The sequence below is a fragment of the Aphidius gifuensis genome, linkage group LG1 (assembly GCF_014905175.1).
Source record: "Aphidius gifuensis isolate YNYX2018 linkage group LG1, ASM1490517v1, whole genome shotgun sequence".
Taxonomy (NCBI): Eukaryota; Metazoa; Arthropoda; class Insecta; order Hymenoptera; family Braconidae; genus Aphidius; species Aphidius gifuensis.
This window is the reverse complement of record NC_057788.1, coordinates 5,676,364-5,697,312: the sequence shown is the minus strand read 5'-3', so window position 1 is coordinate 5,697,312 and position 20,949 is coordinate 5,676,364. Positions and strand designations below refer to the sequence as shown.

Sequence of the window (20,949 nt, the reverse complement as noted above, 5' to 3'; positions counted from 1 at the left end):
AATAGCAAATATATGCGTGACTGTGGTCGATCAAACGCATCAACAACCGGACGTTTGCATCCGCTGTTAGTCAGGAAAAATAACAACGAGACTAGTTCTATTGCGGTTTTCTAGTTCTGATCGAAATAATTTGATGTTGTGTAAAAATAAATAAATATATTCTACCGTTTTATTATAATTTCTTTATACATAAATTACCATGATTATTATTAATTTTTTTTAATTTTATTTCATTTATTTATTTGTCTATTTATACCTCTATAGATTTTCAAAATGATGATGATGATGAGAAACAAGTATATGAGACTGGTACATAAACTCAAAGCAGGGGGATGCACGTCCGGCTTTTTTTTTTATTTTATGTATATTTAATGTTTTTTTTTTTAAGGGATAGTCTTGAGGATTTGGTGCAGTCACGTGTCAAGGGGCAGACTAAAATTATTTCCAATTTACAATCGCACGTAACTCCCACACTTAATATTTTTTTTAATGATAGTTTTTAAAAAATATAAATAATCAAATTTAAAAAAAAATTATTTACTACAAACTTTTGTAAATTATATAAAAAATAAAAACAGAAAATTTATCTCTCCAATTGCATGCAATTTACCACATTCATTTGCAGGTATATTTTTTTTTTTTTTTCATTCATTAAACTCTAGGCACATAAAAAAATAAAAAAAATAAAACAAAATGGTTGTTTTTAAGAAAGGAAAAAAAAATAAATAAATAATGATGATTGTCTGTTAATTTTTCAGGTAAGACAAAAAAAAAAATAAAATAAAGTTTGGTGAAAAGTGTTTTACGACTCGTAAAAAAAAAAAAAAAAAAATGTATAGAAGGAGAATTATAAAGGAAGTGTGGGGTGGTGAGTGGAGGTGGTGGCATCAGCACCAAAAGCACCAGCATCAGCAACAGCAACAGCAACAACAACAGCAGCAGCAGCAACAGCACCACCATCACCGCCAACATAAGCAACAACGAAAACAGACAGACGGATAGATGGATGGACTAACAGAGGTGGAATAGTAGTGGGAGATATCGAAGTGGGGTGCAACACCAGAGCAATTCCTCGTGCGCGCGGGTGATTATCGGCCGACGTCGTTCGACTCTCGTGGAGGCCGCGTGACCGCGGTTCCCTTCCAAGCACATTTCTGTGTGCACCACAGACACGATACAGCCTCCGATCGTCTTCCAACAATCGTTCATATCAAGTGTATTCACAGAAATTATTATCACAATTTTATTTAATTAATTAAAAAATTTTAAAAATTTACAAACAACAACAACGCCAACAATAACAACAAACAAATAATAAAATTTAAAAAGCAAATAATTTAAGATTTATATTATTTTTTTCATCTAATTGTAATTTTTTTTTTTAACTTCATTACGAAATATATAAAATAAATTAATTAATTATTAAACGCGTAATCCACTTAATGTGAGACGAAATTGGAGTAAGACATTCTTGAGACGTTTAAAAATATCGTGCTCGTTTTTTAACTTAGACAAATAAAAAAAAAAAAAATTAATCTAAATACCCAAAGTACTTGAAAGTGTTGTTTTTTTTTTTTTCATTTTAAAATAGACAAAATGTTGTTTTTATTGTTTGACATTGCTAGAGATATCAATTGTCATTTGTCATCATCGAGACTACTGATATTACTGATCAGACTAATGTCAAGCTAAAGTGTCATTTTAAATATAAAATATAAAGTGCGAAATATTGTTTTAAATAATAATTTTAATATTATTTTTATTTGCCTAATGACAATTGAAATAATAAAAAAATTTCAAGTGTTTTATATAACTCTAAAATTATACTTAACAATTTTCAAAGGGTTGTTTTAAACTTGATGATATAAAATCAGAAAAAAAAAAAAGAAAAGTGATACGAGTGAAAACTTGTATATTATTGGTTGACAAAAGTAATTGACCTGTCTGAAATGTGAAGTGCTGTTGACCGGCGCTGTGGTTTGATTGTTTGGCGGGAGAAGTGTTGGAGCCGGTTGAGATCAAGCAAGTAACTGATAGTCAGCGGCGCAGGGCGCCTGAAATGACGGGCACGCGACGGGGTACTGCACCGCCCCGACAACGATACAAGACCATCCTCTTGACACCAATCATCGGACTTTTACTTCAAGTACACACTGTTTCAGGTTTGATAAATATATTTAATTATACTTGACAATCAATATCACAGCAATAATAAAATATCACATAAAAAAATATCAACAAAACACATTAATAATATTATGATATATACGCACAAGTACCTATTAATAATAATAAGAAAAAAAACACAACAACATGCTATTTTTTATGGATTCTTGTTTTTTTCGAAATTTTTCTCGTCGAACAACTATCAGAGAAAATAGAGTGTCTGGTCGTTTGAGATTGTGTTTATTAGTCACTGTTGCTCAGCCAGACAGCTCTAAATGGCCAATTAATTCAGTGCTAATTTCTGACCATGTCAAACGCCGTTGGAAATCTTTCAATTTCTGTTATTTGCAATTTTTTTTTTTTTCTCATATATTAATTTAGATTCTATTTTAAAAGTTTTAATTTTATTTTTCTATTTACTTCCGACGGAAATGCATGCATTGATCTAGAAATATAATTTTTATTTTGTCAACAAATAGCTAAAATTAAATAACCGGAAATTCCAGTTGATGTAAAATTAATTTTTCAATATTTAATGATGACTCAACTGTGGAAAATAAAATTATTGTTAAATGTTTTGATTGATATAGAAATTGAAAATCAAATAATCACTGCATACTGATTGCGATAAATATGCAAAATAATTATTTTTTTAAAAATTATTAAATGATAAATTAATAAATCATTTTTCGCATATAAAATATAATTTATAAACACGACGACATTTCACTTCAACATTCCACGAATGAAATACCATGATTTTTTTTTTATTTTCGGTATCGCGTTTAAATTTCGCGCAACAAGTGGTTTGTATACGCATATATATTGTGAACGGGGTTAAACACGATGTTTCAACTTTTATGCACGAGTTACATTCAAGTCTATGAATTCCAAAAAGAATTTAAAAAAAAAAACAAATAACCAAATAATGCGAGGGTGGTATTTGGGAATTTTTGAAAGTGGAATTTATTTATTTTTTCACTTCCGTGGGCAGTGAATATTGCCTCAATGGATCAAAGTAATATGCATATAAAAAAAAGCAAAATATATGTATACACATAATCCGACGCGACGAGACGAAAATATAAAAATAAAAAAAATAAATATAAATATTTAAGTATGTAAATAAATAAATAAATAAATAAAAATTTGTTGGTGTGCATTGCACCGTATGCTCACAATTACGTCGCCAACAGAACGAGCTCGAGTGCCTCGGAATCTCTGACGTAATTTGAGTCGAGGGCGTTGAGTGACGTTGTGACTCGTTTCAAGTCAATTTATATATATTTATTTATTACTATCACTGCATGATAATTAAATTAATTTTCAATAATAATTAAAGATAAGAAAAAATAAAAAAAGGTAAATAATTTCTGATAAATTTGAAAGAATAAGTAAAAAATTATGTGACCTGTGTAAATGAATCAACAAAATACTTGGTACCTGCACATATTTTGTGTTCATGTTAACTTTTTGCAGTGTATTGGTAAGTTGAGCCAGGTTGCGTTCCAGACTTAACTAAAAATAATACCTTAACCCAAACGAGAAGTCAGCACGATGTTGATTTTTTTTTTCTTTCCATCTTTATGTTTTTTATTTAATATTGCTTTTTATATACACTTGAATTTTTTTTATCATATCATTTATTTATAATAATTTTTTCAAGTTATTTTTTTACTTCATCTTATTTATTTGTTTATTGCAATTTTTTTGTATTTTTTTTTTTTCATTCCAGCTCTCACTCGAACTCAATGAGTCAGCTTGAATAAGACGTACACTCGACCTCGATAGACCCACTCACTCGTGCTCATTAATTTCTTCTTTCCTTATTTTTTATTTTTCATATTTTTCTCATTTTTCATCGATTCGTTTGAAATATGTATTTTCCGCATATACTTTTCAATAAATTCCTTCAAGTTAATATGTAATAAGTTTCAATTAAAAATATAAGTAAACATAATTTTATCATATTTCCGGTTTATTGATTTTTAATTAGTTTATTTATTTATAAAATTATTTTAACCAGTGACTTGAATGCACGAATGCACGACAAATAAAAAAAGCTTTATATGATATTTTTTTTGGTGAATAAATAGATGGGTAAATATGACTGAGGTTAATTTAAGTACAAAGTACATTGAATTGCATATTGTGTGACGCAAAAAAAAAATAATAACAATTCCAATTTGATTGTTGTGATTGGCGTGCATTATTCGTTGAGTGTATAATTTAAACACTGATGCATTTTACAAACGTACTGTATAGATATGTATCACTTAATTTTTATTATAATATTTATTTCATAATAATATATATAAATGTAAATTATATTCATATGTTTTTTGAGATAATAATTTACATGATTGATGATAACACGAAATGAATAAATAATATATGAAAAAAAAATAGTTACATTTCCGGGTTGAGACAAGATACTTGACTTGAGGCTGTTTGTATGACCTTGCGAGAATATAATAGTAAGAAGAAAGAGACACCAAAGACTTGCTGACTTTGACACCAAAACCATCTGCATTAATTTATTTTACAAATTTTTTTATCTTTAAAAAATTTTGTTTATTTTTTCTTCTGCTTGCAAGTATATTTGTCAAAATTTTATCAGTAACGAGTTCAAGTAATTTGTTAAATTTAGATACAAAGGGGAATGAGCTTTTTCACAAATATTTAAAAAAAAAAAAACTATAAATATCTTAATATCTTAATGGAAAAAAAATAATTTTTTTTTTTATGGCTCGAGCTAACGGGTAAACTAATGAAGTCATCACTCATCTTTTTCGTTTTTTTTTTTTGTCATGAAAATAAATTGTCTTGATGATTTATTTATTGTCATTTTTTTCTACGTTGTTTTATTTGATTTTTTTTTTTCATATTTTATTTTTCAAGACTTCTTCTATCGTCTATTACCGAGGTCAATATATTTATATTTAATTATTATGTGCAGCCAGTGTTACTTGATATGAGCTTTGAAAATTTGAGGCTTCAGTTGCGATATTATATACATTTTCAAAATGCACAAGCGGAGATTAAATTTTCGAGAGTCTGGCGGGGTTTGTTAGACTCCATCAGCCTCAGTCTGAACTGCCTCTCTCAATGTGTAAATTCATTTTGAGACTTGAAACAATTATTTAAAAAGATATACACGTTTTAGAAAAAAAAAAAATGCTCTTTACGTTGTTCTACCATGATTACTTAATGTAGAAAAAAAAGAGATGGTCTAACCACAGATTTTCATGAAAAAAAAACATTAAAATAAATCATTTAAATTCTGCTTTTTTTAGGCCTACTGCCAGAGTAATTTTTCCGACACTATTTTCATGCTCGTATAAACATAATAAATACAAATATTATGAACATTCATATACTCATTTTAATTATATATAATTTAAAAAATAAAATAATTATATATGAATATATTTAAATATTTTTTTAAACAACATTTAAAAGTAAATTTCTATATAATTATAATTAAAAAGTAATAAATTGTAATAATGCAAAATGAGAATAACAAAAAAGAAAAATTGATATAGATTATAAATTATTCTTGTTTTTATCGAGATATATAAAATAATAAAATTTTTTATATCAAAGTAGATATTTTTTTTCAAAATATTTCCAGATAATAAGCTGATAATAATAGTGGAAAATCGACGACAATGTTGGTTCACGTGCATCGGATTGTATGCAAGCAATACACTCGATAGGATCATCGTCAGACAAAAGCTCACAAAGACTATTTATTCCCACGGGTCGTTTATTTTATATAGAGGTATATCCGCATTCTGTATATATTTATATTGGCATATAATTATACCCTACACTAGTGCAATTAAAAAAAACAAAATAATATTTTTCAAAATCTATTAAAATCTTTGCTCCAAAAAAAAAAAGAAAATAAATTTTTAAAAATACATAATATATAGATGAAAATTTACAATAAAAAATTTCTCTCTATTTATGCAGCGTTTATATATGTATTATTACAAAAATTTATATTATTATTATTATTATTTTAAATGCACCAAGAAACCTTGTTCTACTTTTTCATAGGCGTTAATCACCATCGAGAGAATTTACAACTCCATAGTCAAGTTTTTTTTTTTTTTTCTATTAAACTTGGTGCTAATTAAACCACAATATTTTTACGCAATATTTTTATCGGCTATAAGTTGCAATGTGTATATGCTACGTGGCAAATAAAAAAAAAAATGTTTTATTTTAAAAATATTTTTTCTCTTACACACTTGAGTAAATTCTTAACGTTGCGACTGTCGACTAAACAAGGTAAATGGCCGTACGAATATTGTAGGATTACGTTGCTCGGGTTGGATGAACGTACGTCAACTTAATATACATATATAATACATGTAAATATTTATGTGTGTGTATGTGTATTGTATGTGAGAGACGAGACGAATACCGCAGACTATACAAACCGCTGCGGGCCAGAATGTCGCAATACAAAAAACCATCAACAACCGGAAAAATCGCACAAGGACCACATGGTACATTATGTCTATGTACATTATTTACAATATACCACACATTCTCATTATATTTTTTTTTTAAATGCAATTTTAAAAATTTAAAAATAAAAATAATCTTGAGTTAATATAATTTTTTATTTGATGGAAAAAATTAAAATTAATAATTTTAATAATTTATTATTGTAGGTATGAAAATTAATTTAATTATTTTAATAATATTGTGATTATTTATTTTTTTTTTATAATTCAGGTGGAATTTGCTGGTCCTCGATAAGCAACGGCAAGTGTAAGGAGTTGCTGTCTCAAGGGGTAACCAGACAAGAGTGCTGTGCATCGAATGCAGCAGCTGCAACAGCCTATTCCGAGGAGGATCTTGACAGTGGAAGTCTCTTTTTCTGGAGAGTCCTTGGCGGTGGAGTCATTTGTCGACCCTGCAGAGGTACCCAATATTATCAAAGTATTTTTATTCTTTATTTTATATTGTTGCTTGTTTTGTAATTATTTTTTTCACGATAAAAATTTAAAAATATAATTTCCAACTTGTTTTTATTTAATTGTGATGTATATTTTTAATTTGCCACGATTAAATAATCATAATATATATAACTGATTGTGTATGTATATATTTGTTTAATTTAATTTAATTTATTTATTTTATCAGAAAGTTGTGCAGAGGTACGTTGTGACGAGGGTAAAAAGTGTGTTGTACGTCGTGGTAGGCCACGTTGTGTCTGCAGTCCAGAGTGTAAAGTACCACGTGGTGGTAGTGGTCCAGTTTGTGGTACAGATGGTAGAAGTTACAAAAGTCTTTGCAGATTAAAAAAACGTGCATGTAAAAAAGGCAGCCAAGAACTTACTGTTGCATACAACGGTCTATGTCAAAGTGAGTTCCCACTGATATGCATGCATGTCTTGTATTTTTTTTAAATCTTCTTTATATTATTTTCATATTATTATTTACTATCAAATATATGACATATCGATTACGGCTGAGTGTGCATATCAAAAAAAAAAAAAAAATTAATAAACCAACCGTGGTCAATATATTTTTTTATTTTATAATATAAATATTATTTTTCATTATTTTTAAATTTATTAACTTCTTTTTTTTTTTATTTTTTTGCTTAACCACAATTCACGCGAGAAGTAAGAGGATATTTAAAGTCACTTTATCCTCAATGCCCAATAAATTATTATTGATTATTTCCATTAACTTTGAAATTATAAAAAAAATAAAAAAATATATGATTTTACTGATAAGTAATTAATTTTTTTTCATGATAATTAATTTAATAACTTCATAGAGTAATTGTACAATAGTGAATATGATTAGAGTGTGAACGGTTATCACTGCGAATGATAACGTGTAAAGTGTCGAGCAGGTTCATGCGAACGAGTACACTGTGGCCAGGGACGAAGCTGTTTACTGGATCAAAATCTGAGTCCACATTGCGTAAAATGCGCAAGAAAATGTCCTCAAGCACCAGGGAGTACACGGCCTATTTGCGGAGCCGACGGAAATACTTACAAGAGCGCTTGCCACCTGCGTCTTGCAGCATGTCGAGCTGGACGAGCAATTCCCGTTGCTTATAAAGGCCATTGCAAACGTAAGTTTATCATTATTTTTTTTTCTATTTATATTAAATTAATTAATTTATCATTTTTTCAATTTCAATGTTTCTTTTTTTCTTTTTACACCTATCTTTCATTTCCATCAATTTTTCATACAGTCACCAGGTAAATGTATGGATATAAAATTGTTTTCTCGCATATATAAATTTTTTTTTATTGTATTTTCTACTTCATCTTCTTCTTGTTGTTGTTTTTCTTCTTCTTCTTCTTCTTCTTCATCTTGTGTACCAGCATCACGGCCAATGCCACGAACAAGTCAAGGACCCTCGTGTATTCGGGTGGTGGAAAGTATTTTAAAATAGAATTTTTTTTAAGACCCAGGCATCTTGGTGTATACACCTGACCACACCGAGTCATACGACACTTGAAATCTCCAGACGAAAATTCAAGCAGGGCCCCTTTTTTTTTTTTTACTTGTCATGGCGAATCAAAAAAGCTAATGATAAATTTCTCAGATGAATTAATAATTATATATTTATAAATTATTATTTTTATTATCAATATTTATTATCCCCTCGTAATATTTTTTGTAAATAAATTTTATTTTACATGAGCTAATAATAATCAAAAATAAAAAAGAGAAAAAAATCTTTTAAAATATATAATATTTGCATTCTTACACGAGTCCTTTTACAAAACGGATATATTTATATGTGTGTATTTATATTTATAAGTAAAGTCCAAAAATAAACTCAATTTCATGAAACATTTGGCTTGGGCTCATTGTAAACATCATGAAAACTGGTATGTCGGAATGCAGGATGCACTTCATGCTGCGTTCATGTGCCGAATTAATTTGTTGAATATTCTCATCCCACGAAAAAAAATAAAAAAATATATTTGAAAAATACAGAAACGCATGTATCTTTTCTTGATTTTTTTGATAATTTTTTATTTTTTATTATTTTATTTTCGGTCATATATAGGAAGTGTATAGTCATATTAGTTTATTTATTTTGATTGTAAATAGTAGTAGATGTTTTTTTAATTTTTTTTTGGGACTTTGGATCGGGTAACACGACACCGGAGGCTTATGTCCTTGTGACGTCCTTGCCCTCCGGTCATTGACCGTTTGGTTACAAGCGCCCACGCAAAACGGCCGCAACACTATGTCTCGCCGCAATACTCAAGAGCTTTTTTTTTTTTTCACAATTTTACGAGGTGTGTCTTCCCATTACACATTATAATATATATTTTTTTTATTTTCATAGTGTAGTAAATATCAATAAATACTGGTAATCGACTTTGTAATAAATATCAACATTCATAAACTGTATGATTTTTTTTCTTCTAATTTATCAATAATAAAAATTAGTCTTAATTCCTATTAGAATACTCAAAACATTTTAATTATATATTCTATTTTATATATTATCAAAAAATTTTATACACAAGCATACAGTGATATATGTGTTGTGAATTTTAAAAAAAGATAAGCTCATTGCATTATGTATACCATATAAATAACCACCATGAAATATGTATCATCTAATCTAAAAAATATATATTTAAAAAATCTTTAATATAGACAATGATAAAAGCATCTTGAATCATGAGTTTATAAGTATAATATTTATTACAGCAACATGTTGTTGTTGTTGCTGTTGATCAAAACAAACCATCATGATAAAATTTGCAACATGTAATTTACTTGAAAGAATGGAACTGTGGTTTGACAACCACAATGCATAATAATCCATAGAGCTTTAACGATAATTATATATATAATATATATTTCCATTTATTCATCATGTATCTATTCATAAAAATCTACATGTTTATATCTGTTATCAGATATATATATATATTCCAATTTTTAACTTTAAATATAATACGTACTTAGTTAATTCACTGCGGTAGGTATGTATAAATGTATATACACTCAGCCAATACGTGGCATACATGTCCAAGGATCCAGGGACTCTGAAAAGTCTGGAGCTTTAAGTTGCAATAGTATTGGTATATATTATTTATACATGTTGTTAAAAGTTGGGCCCGCGTGTGAGACGCTGAGCAGTGAAGGGTAGGTAAACCCAGCCGACAGCATATAAACAGAGAGTGCAACAGTGCAACCGTCAAGCAAAAAAATAATATATATAAAAATAAAAATATTGCATGGCGTCTGGCTTGCATCGCTCGCGCAACGCCCAGACGGTTCACCGTTTTTTTTAACCCCTTCTCTTCATATATATATATATTTTTTAAATATTTTTATTATTTTTATTTTAGTCCTTTTATTCTTTTTCCTCTTCCTCATATTCTTATACAGCCATTCGCTCCTGTCGACGCTCTTATACCACGGCCAAATGCGTTCATTCATTTTCATACCTCGTATACAATATTAATCACAATCAAATTAAGATGAGAGAAAAATTATTATTATTTTCTTGATGATTTATTTATTAATATTTTTTTTTTTTTCAAGTTTAATTTTTTGTTTGCGGTAATTTTTTAAAAATAATTGTATTTCATGTATGTCTATACTCTTGAGGATTTTGCGCGTCCTTATAACAAATATTGTATATCTGATGTATGAAATATTCGTGCATGGTACCAAAAGAGCATTGTACACAATGCTTGGCAGTTTTTTTTAACATTCAAGTTAATAAGTAAATACACGTATGTGGTTACTTTACTTATACTTATTTAACTTGTACTTATATATTTACTTGATCAACGACACATGAGGTGTCAGTGTGTAAATAAACTTGATGTAGTTTAAAGGTGCGAAAGTTGTCGTTGTCCACGTATAAGTATCAGAATTTTTACAAAAACGTATACCTATAAGTGGAACTTGTATATACATAGATATATTTTTTATAGGTTTGAATAACAATTATTATTATTGTTTTTTTTTTGCTGCAAAAAGAATTGTATATACTTTTTTATGTCTCGCGAAATTGTGGTGCAAGCTATAGTCGCAGACTTTATGCACGTAGTGTTTCACTTTTTGAAAAAATCATCCGAGAGATTTTGAAAATTTAACAGTACCTTATGGCCTTATCTTTTTTTATTTCTGTATTTTAAATTTCAGTAAAACTTTATAAATTAAAACAAAAAAAAAATAGAAAAATATCTGAAAATAATTTCATTTAAAATTAAATATATATATTAAAATCAGCAGAGCAATTGAGACTTGTATATAAAAAAAAAAAATGTTCATTGTTTGTAATATAAAATTAAAGCTTCATTATTCTAAGAAAGACAATAACAAAATAAATCATTTATAAAAAATAAAAAAATTATATAAGTCTAATAAAATTCATGTATTATTATGATTCTTTTTTTTCAAAAGTTTCATATAAATATTTTTTTCGTACCGAATTATATCAGGAATAAAAAAAAAAAAATTATATTTATATATTGTATAGGGAGAATAATATAATATATATATAATAAAATAAATAAAATAAGAATTTTGTATTTGAAAGAGGGCCAGCTACGCGGGCTATCGATTCCACTGGCTTGTCAGTCGATTAATCACGACTGCACCAACACGGACCGGTAATTGTAATAGGTCATAAATCCATACAGACCTCTCTGAAGATCTCGAGAGCTTCAGGGTGTCTGCAAACTCACGTCGTCTTTTCGTCTTGGATATTAAGCTGCTTTTCTTTCAAATTTTTTTTTTTTCATTATTTTATCCCTTTATTTTCATTCTTTAAAAAATTCTCCGCAAGCACTCAATCCAACTGTTTTCTCTTCAAACCCAAACCCTTTTTCTGTATATACATTTATAATATTATATATTTCCTTCAGCACACTGTCAAAACTTTACCGATTTGTTATTTGTTGCTGTCACTTTTGGCCATGATGCATCGTTTATTGTATTTTTCTATACAAAAAATATCTTTTTCTTTTTCTTCCCTTTACCTTTTTTATTTTATTCATTTTTCTTCCTCATCTTTTACCTCCCAATTTCTTATCTTTCTTCACTTCCCGTCTACTACCATTTTTAAAATTTTTTTTTTTATTTTTTATATTATTTTTGATACACCACAAACAGCAACAACAACAACAACAACAACAACAACAACAAGCTGAAGAATGCTTTCTATACATTTCTGCTATTTTTCAATTTTTTTTTTAAATTCTTATGTATTATTTAATTTTTGCTTCAAGCCGTGTCTGCTTCAGACCAGAAAAAAACAAAATTTTTCCGCTGCTTTCGAAGTGAAGAAATACAAAAATAAAAACAATAACCTATTTAAAGAATCTCTATATACATCTGTACTCTTTTTTGAATTTTTTTTATTTTTTTCGAATTCTTGTTTTATATGTATTTTTTTTTTATTTTTTCAAACCGGCTTTTGTTTCGATACAGAAAAAATAACATTCCTCTGCTGCTTCGAACTTCGAAATGAAAGAAGCAGCAGACTAAAAAAAGTTGGCGACCGAAGATTGTGGCGATGTTGAAGTATTTAAAAATAAAAAATGAGAAAATAATAAGAACCAAAAAAAAAAATATAAAAAAATAAAAATGCAAGTCACAGGATGCCATCAATATTACAAGTTCAATAGCCCACATTTCAATAATACCTAAAATACTATTTTGTTTATCTTTATCTTTATCCATCATATTTTCTTATTCTAATAATACAACTATAATTCATATAGATCAACTCTCTTTCAGCTGCGAACATAATATACCTATCCCACAATAAATATATACACAACTTGCTCATTAATTCAGAGTGTATATGCTACTCAGTATCATCAGTATGATGCTTAAATATTTCAATGTCACATTCACGATAAGATATATCCTATTTTATGTCAATGCAAATATTTTCAATGAACCAGAAAATACAAGACTAATCAGACTTGTGAATAAATTCATTTTAAAATATTCACAAAATAAATTTATATATTTAAAATACACATCTACCAAAGGCTTTACAATCAGAATAGTAGTAAATGTCCATCAGAACATGTCAACATTATATAAACTAAATAAGTCTAGAATAATTTTTCTTGCTACAATAATTTTTTTTTAAAAAAACAGTACACACCCATCAAAACCAATCTATTTTCATATGTTAATTTATATATTTTTTTTTCCATGTTAGTCGACAATGTCAATGCCAATTAACTTTGCTGTTATCATTTTAAAAAATACTCTTATATTCTTCACCTAATTACATCATTATTTCCACATGGAAAAAAAAAACATACATGTCTATTAAGTTGTGATTGAATTAAGAGACTAATTAATAGAATAAAAATAAAAAACATTTTATCTTGATTTTAATTAAAACCATCAATTTATTAAAATAACATTGACCACATGATACAAGTACACTGCTTATATTTATTTAGCATTTCTCTAGTTACTTGTTTCATATACCAAATATACCGTATATATTATTTTTTTTATTTATATATAAAACGTAAATCTTTTGTTGTCGTATATATTTATTCATTGATTGTTACGATAACAACACAACGATAACGGAACTACGCACCCATGATTATATTTTGTATTTATTATTATTTTTTTTTTTTATCAGTAAATATCAGTATGTACCAGTCTAGCTGTCTTTCTATTGAAATGTCTATAGATTCATTGGATATATAAAATATGAATGCACTTTTGATGCGGTAAATTACGAATTTATTTTAAATTCACTGGTCAATCAGAGTATCCATTGCAACTTTGTTGTTTACAGCATATTATTACTGGCATTGTAGATTATTCGACCAGGCTATTTAATACTTGTAGTAATCAAACAAGCGTGATGGATTCAACTGCGGCATGATCGCTAACAATTCTCAATGCAATTTGAATTCTCATAACCATCCATTATAAATTAATCAATTTTATTTTTTTCATCTCAATTATTTTTGTTAAATTATAAAAAAATTCTCTATTTTTTTTTTTCAAAGATATATAATGTATTTTAAAAAATATATATCAATTGTCATATAGTGATAAAATTTAATTTAATTAAATTCTAAACAACATCCTTTATTAATTCATTCAGTCAATTTATAAAATTAATTTTATTATGAATAAGATATATTAATAATAATAAATAAATAAAAAAGTATATAATATAAAGATTTTGTTTTTTCCCATCAGCTTATTTTCAGCTTCAAATTATTATAGTTGAAAGAAATCAAACAAAGAGGAAGCATTCAATTAGTCTAGTATCAAAATTGATGATGAAATAAAAAAATTAAAGTCATTTTTTTTTTTTTTATTGAATGAAAAAAAAAAAGAAGAAAAAGAAAAAAAATATATAAAAAATATATTTAAATGAAAATAATAGCCACGTGGATGATGTTGGGTCAGTGAACTAGAGGGGGAAATAGGGGAAATATTAAAATGTTATAAAAAAATATTAAGTATGATGTGATGGAAGTATATATTAGACTTATTATGTACTTGAATTGTCTCACATTATGTGAATGACGTGGATTATATTGTCAAGTTTGTCTGTCGTGTTGACGGAAATGAGGCGAATAACCGTATAATATATAGTTTGGCCCCTAATATATATATATCTTTGGTCATATCCTTGACACAGTGACATCGACGTTGTTACATTATACATTGTGTCAATGACCACATATTATTATAACAAGAGGGCAATTTTTTATTTCATTTTTTTTCTCTTTTCTTTTCTATTTTGCTCATGTAGCAGTCAGACAATTTTTTTTTATTTCTCATTTATCATCTACCTAATGTTATTTTTTTATTTAAATGTTTCATGTTTATAAATTGTTATTTTATATATATTTTTTTTTATATTATGTTTCTTAGAAAACGCAGACTGCACAACAATTCGTTGTCGAGAGGGTCAAACATGCCTGACTGAGATGAACTCTGGTCGACCAAGATGTGTAACATGCACCTACCGATGTCCTCGTAAAAGAGAAAAAATACGTAAAAAAGAACGTAATAGAGACTGGGAAAATCAACATGATCCAGTTAATACTTCATTATTATGTGCAACAAATAATATAACATATCCAACATGGTGTCACATTGTCAAGGATGCTTGTATCACTGGTTTTGTCCTGGAGACTAAACATGCTGGTCCATGTGACATTCATGACACCTCTTTTTATACAGGTAAATAAAAATATTTTTTTTTTTTCTCATTAATTAAATTATTTATTGATATAAATTATTAAAGGTGAAGTTTTAAATAGCTCATTAATTTGAATTTATGCAGGTGAATTATTTTTTATTTTAAATTGAAAAGAAAGCCGCGTGCTTCGTCGCGTGCTTCATCATTTTCAAGGATGAATACATTCTGGTTTTTTTTATTATGTGTGTGTACTTTTTTGTTGGATGGTATTAGAGCGAATAAAAAAAAAAAAAAAAAATGTGTTCATGCTGCTTCACAGATATGTCTGCTTCAGGCATTAAAACACTCGACTTTTGCCTGCTTTTATCCAGGACTTGTACAGATCAAAGTGGATGAAAGAGGCGGGGCATTGAATATATTGTATGCACAAAGAGAAGCCTTTGAAAAAAAAAAAAAAAAAAATGAGAACAACACAAAAAATATATATATATAAAAGCACCTTATCATCGAGAATCTTTTAGTCGTGTTGTATCCCACTTCCGATCATTATTATTTATTGTTTCTCAATGTTAATATTATTATTATTTTTTTTTTATTTTTTAATAAAGTTTATTGAGAGATACTGACCTCAATTAGAGGTGAAAAAAAAATTTCTTTCCTTATTGATTTTATCAAATTTTATGTATTTTATAGTGATCATGTAAATATATGTAATCAAGCCAATTTATCTAATCATAAACAAGGTTTAAATTGCATACTACAAACTTTAAAATGGCTCAATGAATTTAAAGCTTTATTTTTCAATATATTGATAATAATTTTCCAAGCTACCTTAAGCATTTTATATTCACATGATAATAATTTTTATTAATTTTTTTTTTCTTTTTTTATTTATACGCGTGTTATTTTTATTTAAAGAAAATTACAGTGTCTGATGTAACTCTTGACTAGACTACTTGTAGCTCATGTCACATTTTTTTTTTTCTCACGTGTGTATATTACTTATGTGTATGTTGAGTTTATCGTGCAAGACACGTTGCACCTGTTAGAGGGGAAAAAAAAACTTGCAAAAGAAGTTATAGGTAAAAATAAATAAATAAATAAAAAACATGTGTGAGTTTGCGCCAAGACACGTTAATGGTGCACAAATCTAGACACAACATGATAAAAAAAAATTATTAATTCCCTGGGGACAGAAATTTTCTTTAACCATTTGTCTATTTATCTAAAATATAATGTTAATAGTTTATAAATATAATTTAATCTCATGAACTTGCAAATTATAAATTAATTTTATTTTCAAATTAGATTATTTTTTAAAAACACTTGTCAACAATAATCTCGTGAATTTATATATTTTTTTTCAACTAGATTTATTTGAAATTAATTAATATTTTTAATAACTATTTATATAATATTAAATAATTAATTTTTATATTTTATTTTTGTTGTAGAAGATGAAAATACAACGTCAACGAATTACAGTGTAGATCTTGCCGATGAAGAACAACGAAGTCCTTCACCAGGAAAATCTCTGCAAATGCATCATCAATTTTTTTCGTAGCTTTTTTATTTTAATATATTTATCACTGTCATTACCATCATTAATATTATTATTGTCATTATTTTTATCGTCATCATTATCATCTTCATCATCATCACGGACATATACATTATTCTTTTACTAGATGAACAAGAAAAAAAAAAATAAATAAACCTGAAAAAGTAGTTAGCGTGATATCAAGTCACGTTATTTATTTGACTTGGTTAACTCGACAAATCGGCAATCCATTGCAATTATTTTTTTTTTACTTTAATTTAATTCAATTTGTCATTTTATTATTTTTATTTTTTTTTTTGTTATAATTTTTACAATGACCATTAACAATTTAATCTGGTCATAGTATTATCACCGAAAGTATTAGATTTTAAAATAAAAATGATAAAAAAAAGATAAAAAAAATGAAAAAACAAATATTGTTATAAAAATAATAATAATGAAAAATTGCAAAAAAAAAAAAAAAAAAAAAAAATTATATATATAAATTGTCACTGCGGAGATGGACCTTTATCAGCCGTATTGTCAGTAGTCTAACCATCGTCGTACTTAATTTATTTGTAGAATTAAAATTCAGTGTATATTCAAGTATAATTGTTGATACCCTTGTGGGTGTTGACGTCTTCCACCGTGAATTTAACTCTAAAGTGGAAGTGGAGAGAGTGATAATAATAAGAGTGTATGAATGAAAATTTGAGTGAGTGAAATATAATTTAAAAATGCCGAGGGCGAAAAAAAAAAAAAAAACTATATCACAGAAGAACATATCAATGGAAAATCAAGGAAATTTTGTCTATTGCCTTCGGCTATTTTATTTATAAAATAATAAATAAATAAATTTATATCTATGTATGAAGACGTATAGTTTATAAAAATTGCTAACTGCATGTTGCTTCCTTTTGACTTTGAACGAGGTAATTTTCAAGATATTATTATAAGTATAAAAACGATGAAATATAAAAAACTAAATATGTATAAAAATTATTATTATTATTATAAACTTGAAATAAAAATCCTCGTTCACACAATTAGACCAAATATGTAGCTGTAATTTAGAATCATTGGTCTAAATTGATTTTAGAATTTCAATTAATTATTTGAGAAAAAAATTTAAAATAAAAATAATTAATATACAAAAGAGATTATAAAAAATAATTTAAATTTCGAAAAATAAAAAATTATTGTTGTAGGTAATGCAAGGAGAAAAGGGCCAATTTAATTATTGTCAAAAAAAAAAAGTAATAAGGTGCTAGAAAATTTCGATTTGAAATTTTAAAAAGAAAAAATAAAAAAAAATAAATGCCAAAAAAAAAATTCATTTCGATGTAAAAAAATTAAATTAAAAAGAAAATTAAATTAATGTTTTCTCTCACATATATCCTTGTAGTAATTTTGTCGAAATATTGCCCTACAATGAAATTAATCTATACACATAGAAAAAGTAAAAAAAAGTATTTTTTTTTTAAAGAATAAATCGTAAATATCTTCATTGAAATGAAAAAATAAAAATTGGCTTTACAATTTTCAAAAATATACATATGCACGGAGAAAAATAATCGATTACTGATTATATTTTCTCCGTGTATTTTATAATAATATATATTATAAATAAATAGAATTGTCTTCTTGTTTTGAACTGTCATTTATTAATAAAAACGATAATAAAAAATTAGGTTTACATTCAATATTTTGTGAATAATATTTTAGATTTAGTAAAACTATTTCCTAAACATAATTTCTAATTGTTTTTTTGTTTTGTTTCTTATTCGAAATATAAAATGTTTATTTTTTTTGTTTCTTGATACTTATTTTGTATATTCAAATTGTTAAAATAATTTTAAAATAAGATGATTCTTTTTCCCGCATCATTAATAATTTTCCTTTTACAGGATCAATCACAAAGTTAATTTCAAAATTTAAATAAAATAAATTTAAATGGAGAGCTAACAACAATGTATCATCACAAAAAATTAACTTGTTCATTTCTAATTAATAGACAACAATCTACGGCTCCAATTACCACTAAATAAATCATTAAAAATAAATAAATAAATATAATATTTTGTTATTGAAAAAATTGATAAAATATAATTTTTTTTTTTAAATAAATATTCAACAACTACGCCACTCACGGAAATGTTAGACATTAGATTTAGTGCATGCGCAGTCGCGATATAAAAAACAATTGTTATATTGTTATTATTATGTTTATAATAACAATAAAACTGACAGCTGTCATAACAAATAACAACAATAATAATAATAAATAAATAAATAAAAACCGGCTGGCTGAGTGTTCATCAACAACGTTGGCTTGTCTAATTTTATCAACAAACTGTCTAATTTTTATTAACACATAGTTTAATTTAGTATTTGTTTATTAAAACAAATAATGAATAATAAAGTTAATACGTAAATTGTAAAAAAAATATATATTATCATGAATTTTTTATCAATTTTATTATTAGTAATTGGAGTTTTATCAATAAATACTCAAGGATGGGAGGTTAGTTATTGCTTAGTTAAAATTAATATCTTGATGCTAATTTATTTAATTTTTTAGATTCCAGAAAATTTTGGAAAAACAGGACATTCAAATAATTGGGCAGTACTAGTTGATACATCTCGTTTTTGGTTTAATTACAGACATGTTGCAAATGTATTGTCAATTTATCGAAGTGTAAAACGTCTTGGAATACCAGATTCTCAAATAATACTAATGATTGCTGATGACATGGCATGTAATCCAAGAAATCCAAGACCAGCAACTGTATTTAATAATATTAAACAACATATTAATGTTTATGGTGATGATGTTGAAGTTGATTATAGAGGCTATGAAGTTACTGTTGAAAATTTTGTTAGATTATTAACTGGAAGACTTCCACCAGATACACCAAGATCAAAAAAACTTTTAACTGATGAAGGATCAAATATTCTTATATACTTAACTGGACATGGTGGTAATGGTTTTTTAAAATTTCAAGATTCTGAAGAAATAACTAGTCAAGATTTAAGTGATGCTATTGAACAAATGTGGCAAAAACGTAGATATCATGAAATATTATTTGTTGTTGATACTTGTCAAGCAAGTTCTATGTATGAAAAATTTTATTCACCAAATATTCTTGCTGTTGCTTCAAGTAAAGTTGGTGAAGATTCACTATCTGTAAGTTATCAATTTATCATTATAAAATATTATTTATTTATTGTTGTTGTTATAATTTGTATAATTATTATTTTTTACAGCATCATGTTGATCCAGATATTGGTGTTTACATTATTGACAGATACACATATTATGCTCTGGACTTTTTAGAAAAAGTTGAACCATCTGGTTCTAAAAAACTCAGTGAATTTGTAAGTCAATTATTTATGCAATATATTAAATATTTTATAATTATATTTATCTTGATATTTAATGTAAATTTTTCAGCTTAAAGTATGCCCAAAGCATTACTGTCTATCTACTGTGGGAGTACGAACAGATTTATTCCGTCGTGATACCAAGACTGTTCCAGTGACTGATTTTTTTGGCTCACTACGACCAATTGAATTAACAAATACAATTGTTAATTTATTACCAGTCACTAAAAATTTAACCAAAGTCGAAGTATCAGAGTCCAAATTTTTTTACACACCACAATTTCCAGATGTATCGTCTTATGTGTAAACAAATAAATTATAATGTCATATAAATTTATATCAAGGTCAATTATATCAACCAATTTAATTATTTTCCAAACAATATTATTATGTTTTTTTTTTTATTTATTATATTTAAATTTAGAGTTCAATTTATAAATAAAAATTTACGCAGTAGTTGAGATTATTTTACTTTATTATAAGACAAAATGTAAAATTATTATTAAATAATTCAAGGCTTACGTGATTAATTTATCTGTTGGTCTTGGGGTCAAGAGCATTTTTCCAAATCTTAAATAAATTGGTCAATGAAACGACGTAAAAAATAAACAGTCAACAGTCTACTGCGACGAAAATTATCAGGCAAATCAAAGGGCACAGAATCAGTATATATAGGTGAATTTAAAAA

General features: G+C 26.6%; 2 protein-coding genes across 3 annotated transcripts; both read left to right on the top strand.

The window, feature by feature from the left end:
• The first annotated feature begins 934 nt into the window (after positions 1–934).
• On the top strand, positions 935–18,383 carry LOC122861200 (follistatin-A). Of its 2 annotated transcripts, none has more exons than XM_044165430.1 (6): positions 935–2,162; positions 6,919–7,107; positions 7,330–7,551; positions 8,051–8,275; positions 15,067–15,378; positions 16,792–18,382. In XM_044165430.1, exons 1-6 carry the CDS (start codon positions 2,060–2,062, stop codon positions 16,899–16,901), a joined length of 1,161 nt encoding a protein of 386 aa, XP_044021365.1. In that variant the 5' UTR covers positions 935–2,059; the 3' UTR covers positions 16,902–18,382. The 2 variants fall into 2 exon arrangements, with proteins under 2 accessions (XP_044021365.1, XP_044021364.1); XM_044165429.1 differs by lacking the exon at positions 935–2,162 and adding an exon at positions 6,545–6,686 and having other exon boundaries at positions 16,792–18,383.
• Positions 18,384–19,078: 695 nt separating this feature from the next.
• On the top strand, positions 19,079–20,598 carry LOC122861197 (putative GPI-anchor transamidase). The gene is made up of 4 exons (XM_044165427.1): positions 19,079–19,401; positions 19,459–20,064; positions 20,145–20,255; positions 20,332–20,598. The coding sequence occupies exons 1-4, from the start codon at positions 19,336–19,338 to the stop codon at positions 20,566–20,568; spliced, it is 1,020 nt and encodes a 339-aa protein (XP_044021362.1). The 5' UTR covers positions 19,079–19,335; the 3' UTR covers positions 20,569–20,598.
• Positions 20,599–20,949: the final 351 nt, after the last annotated feature.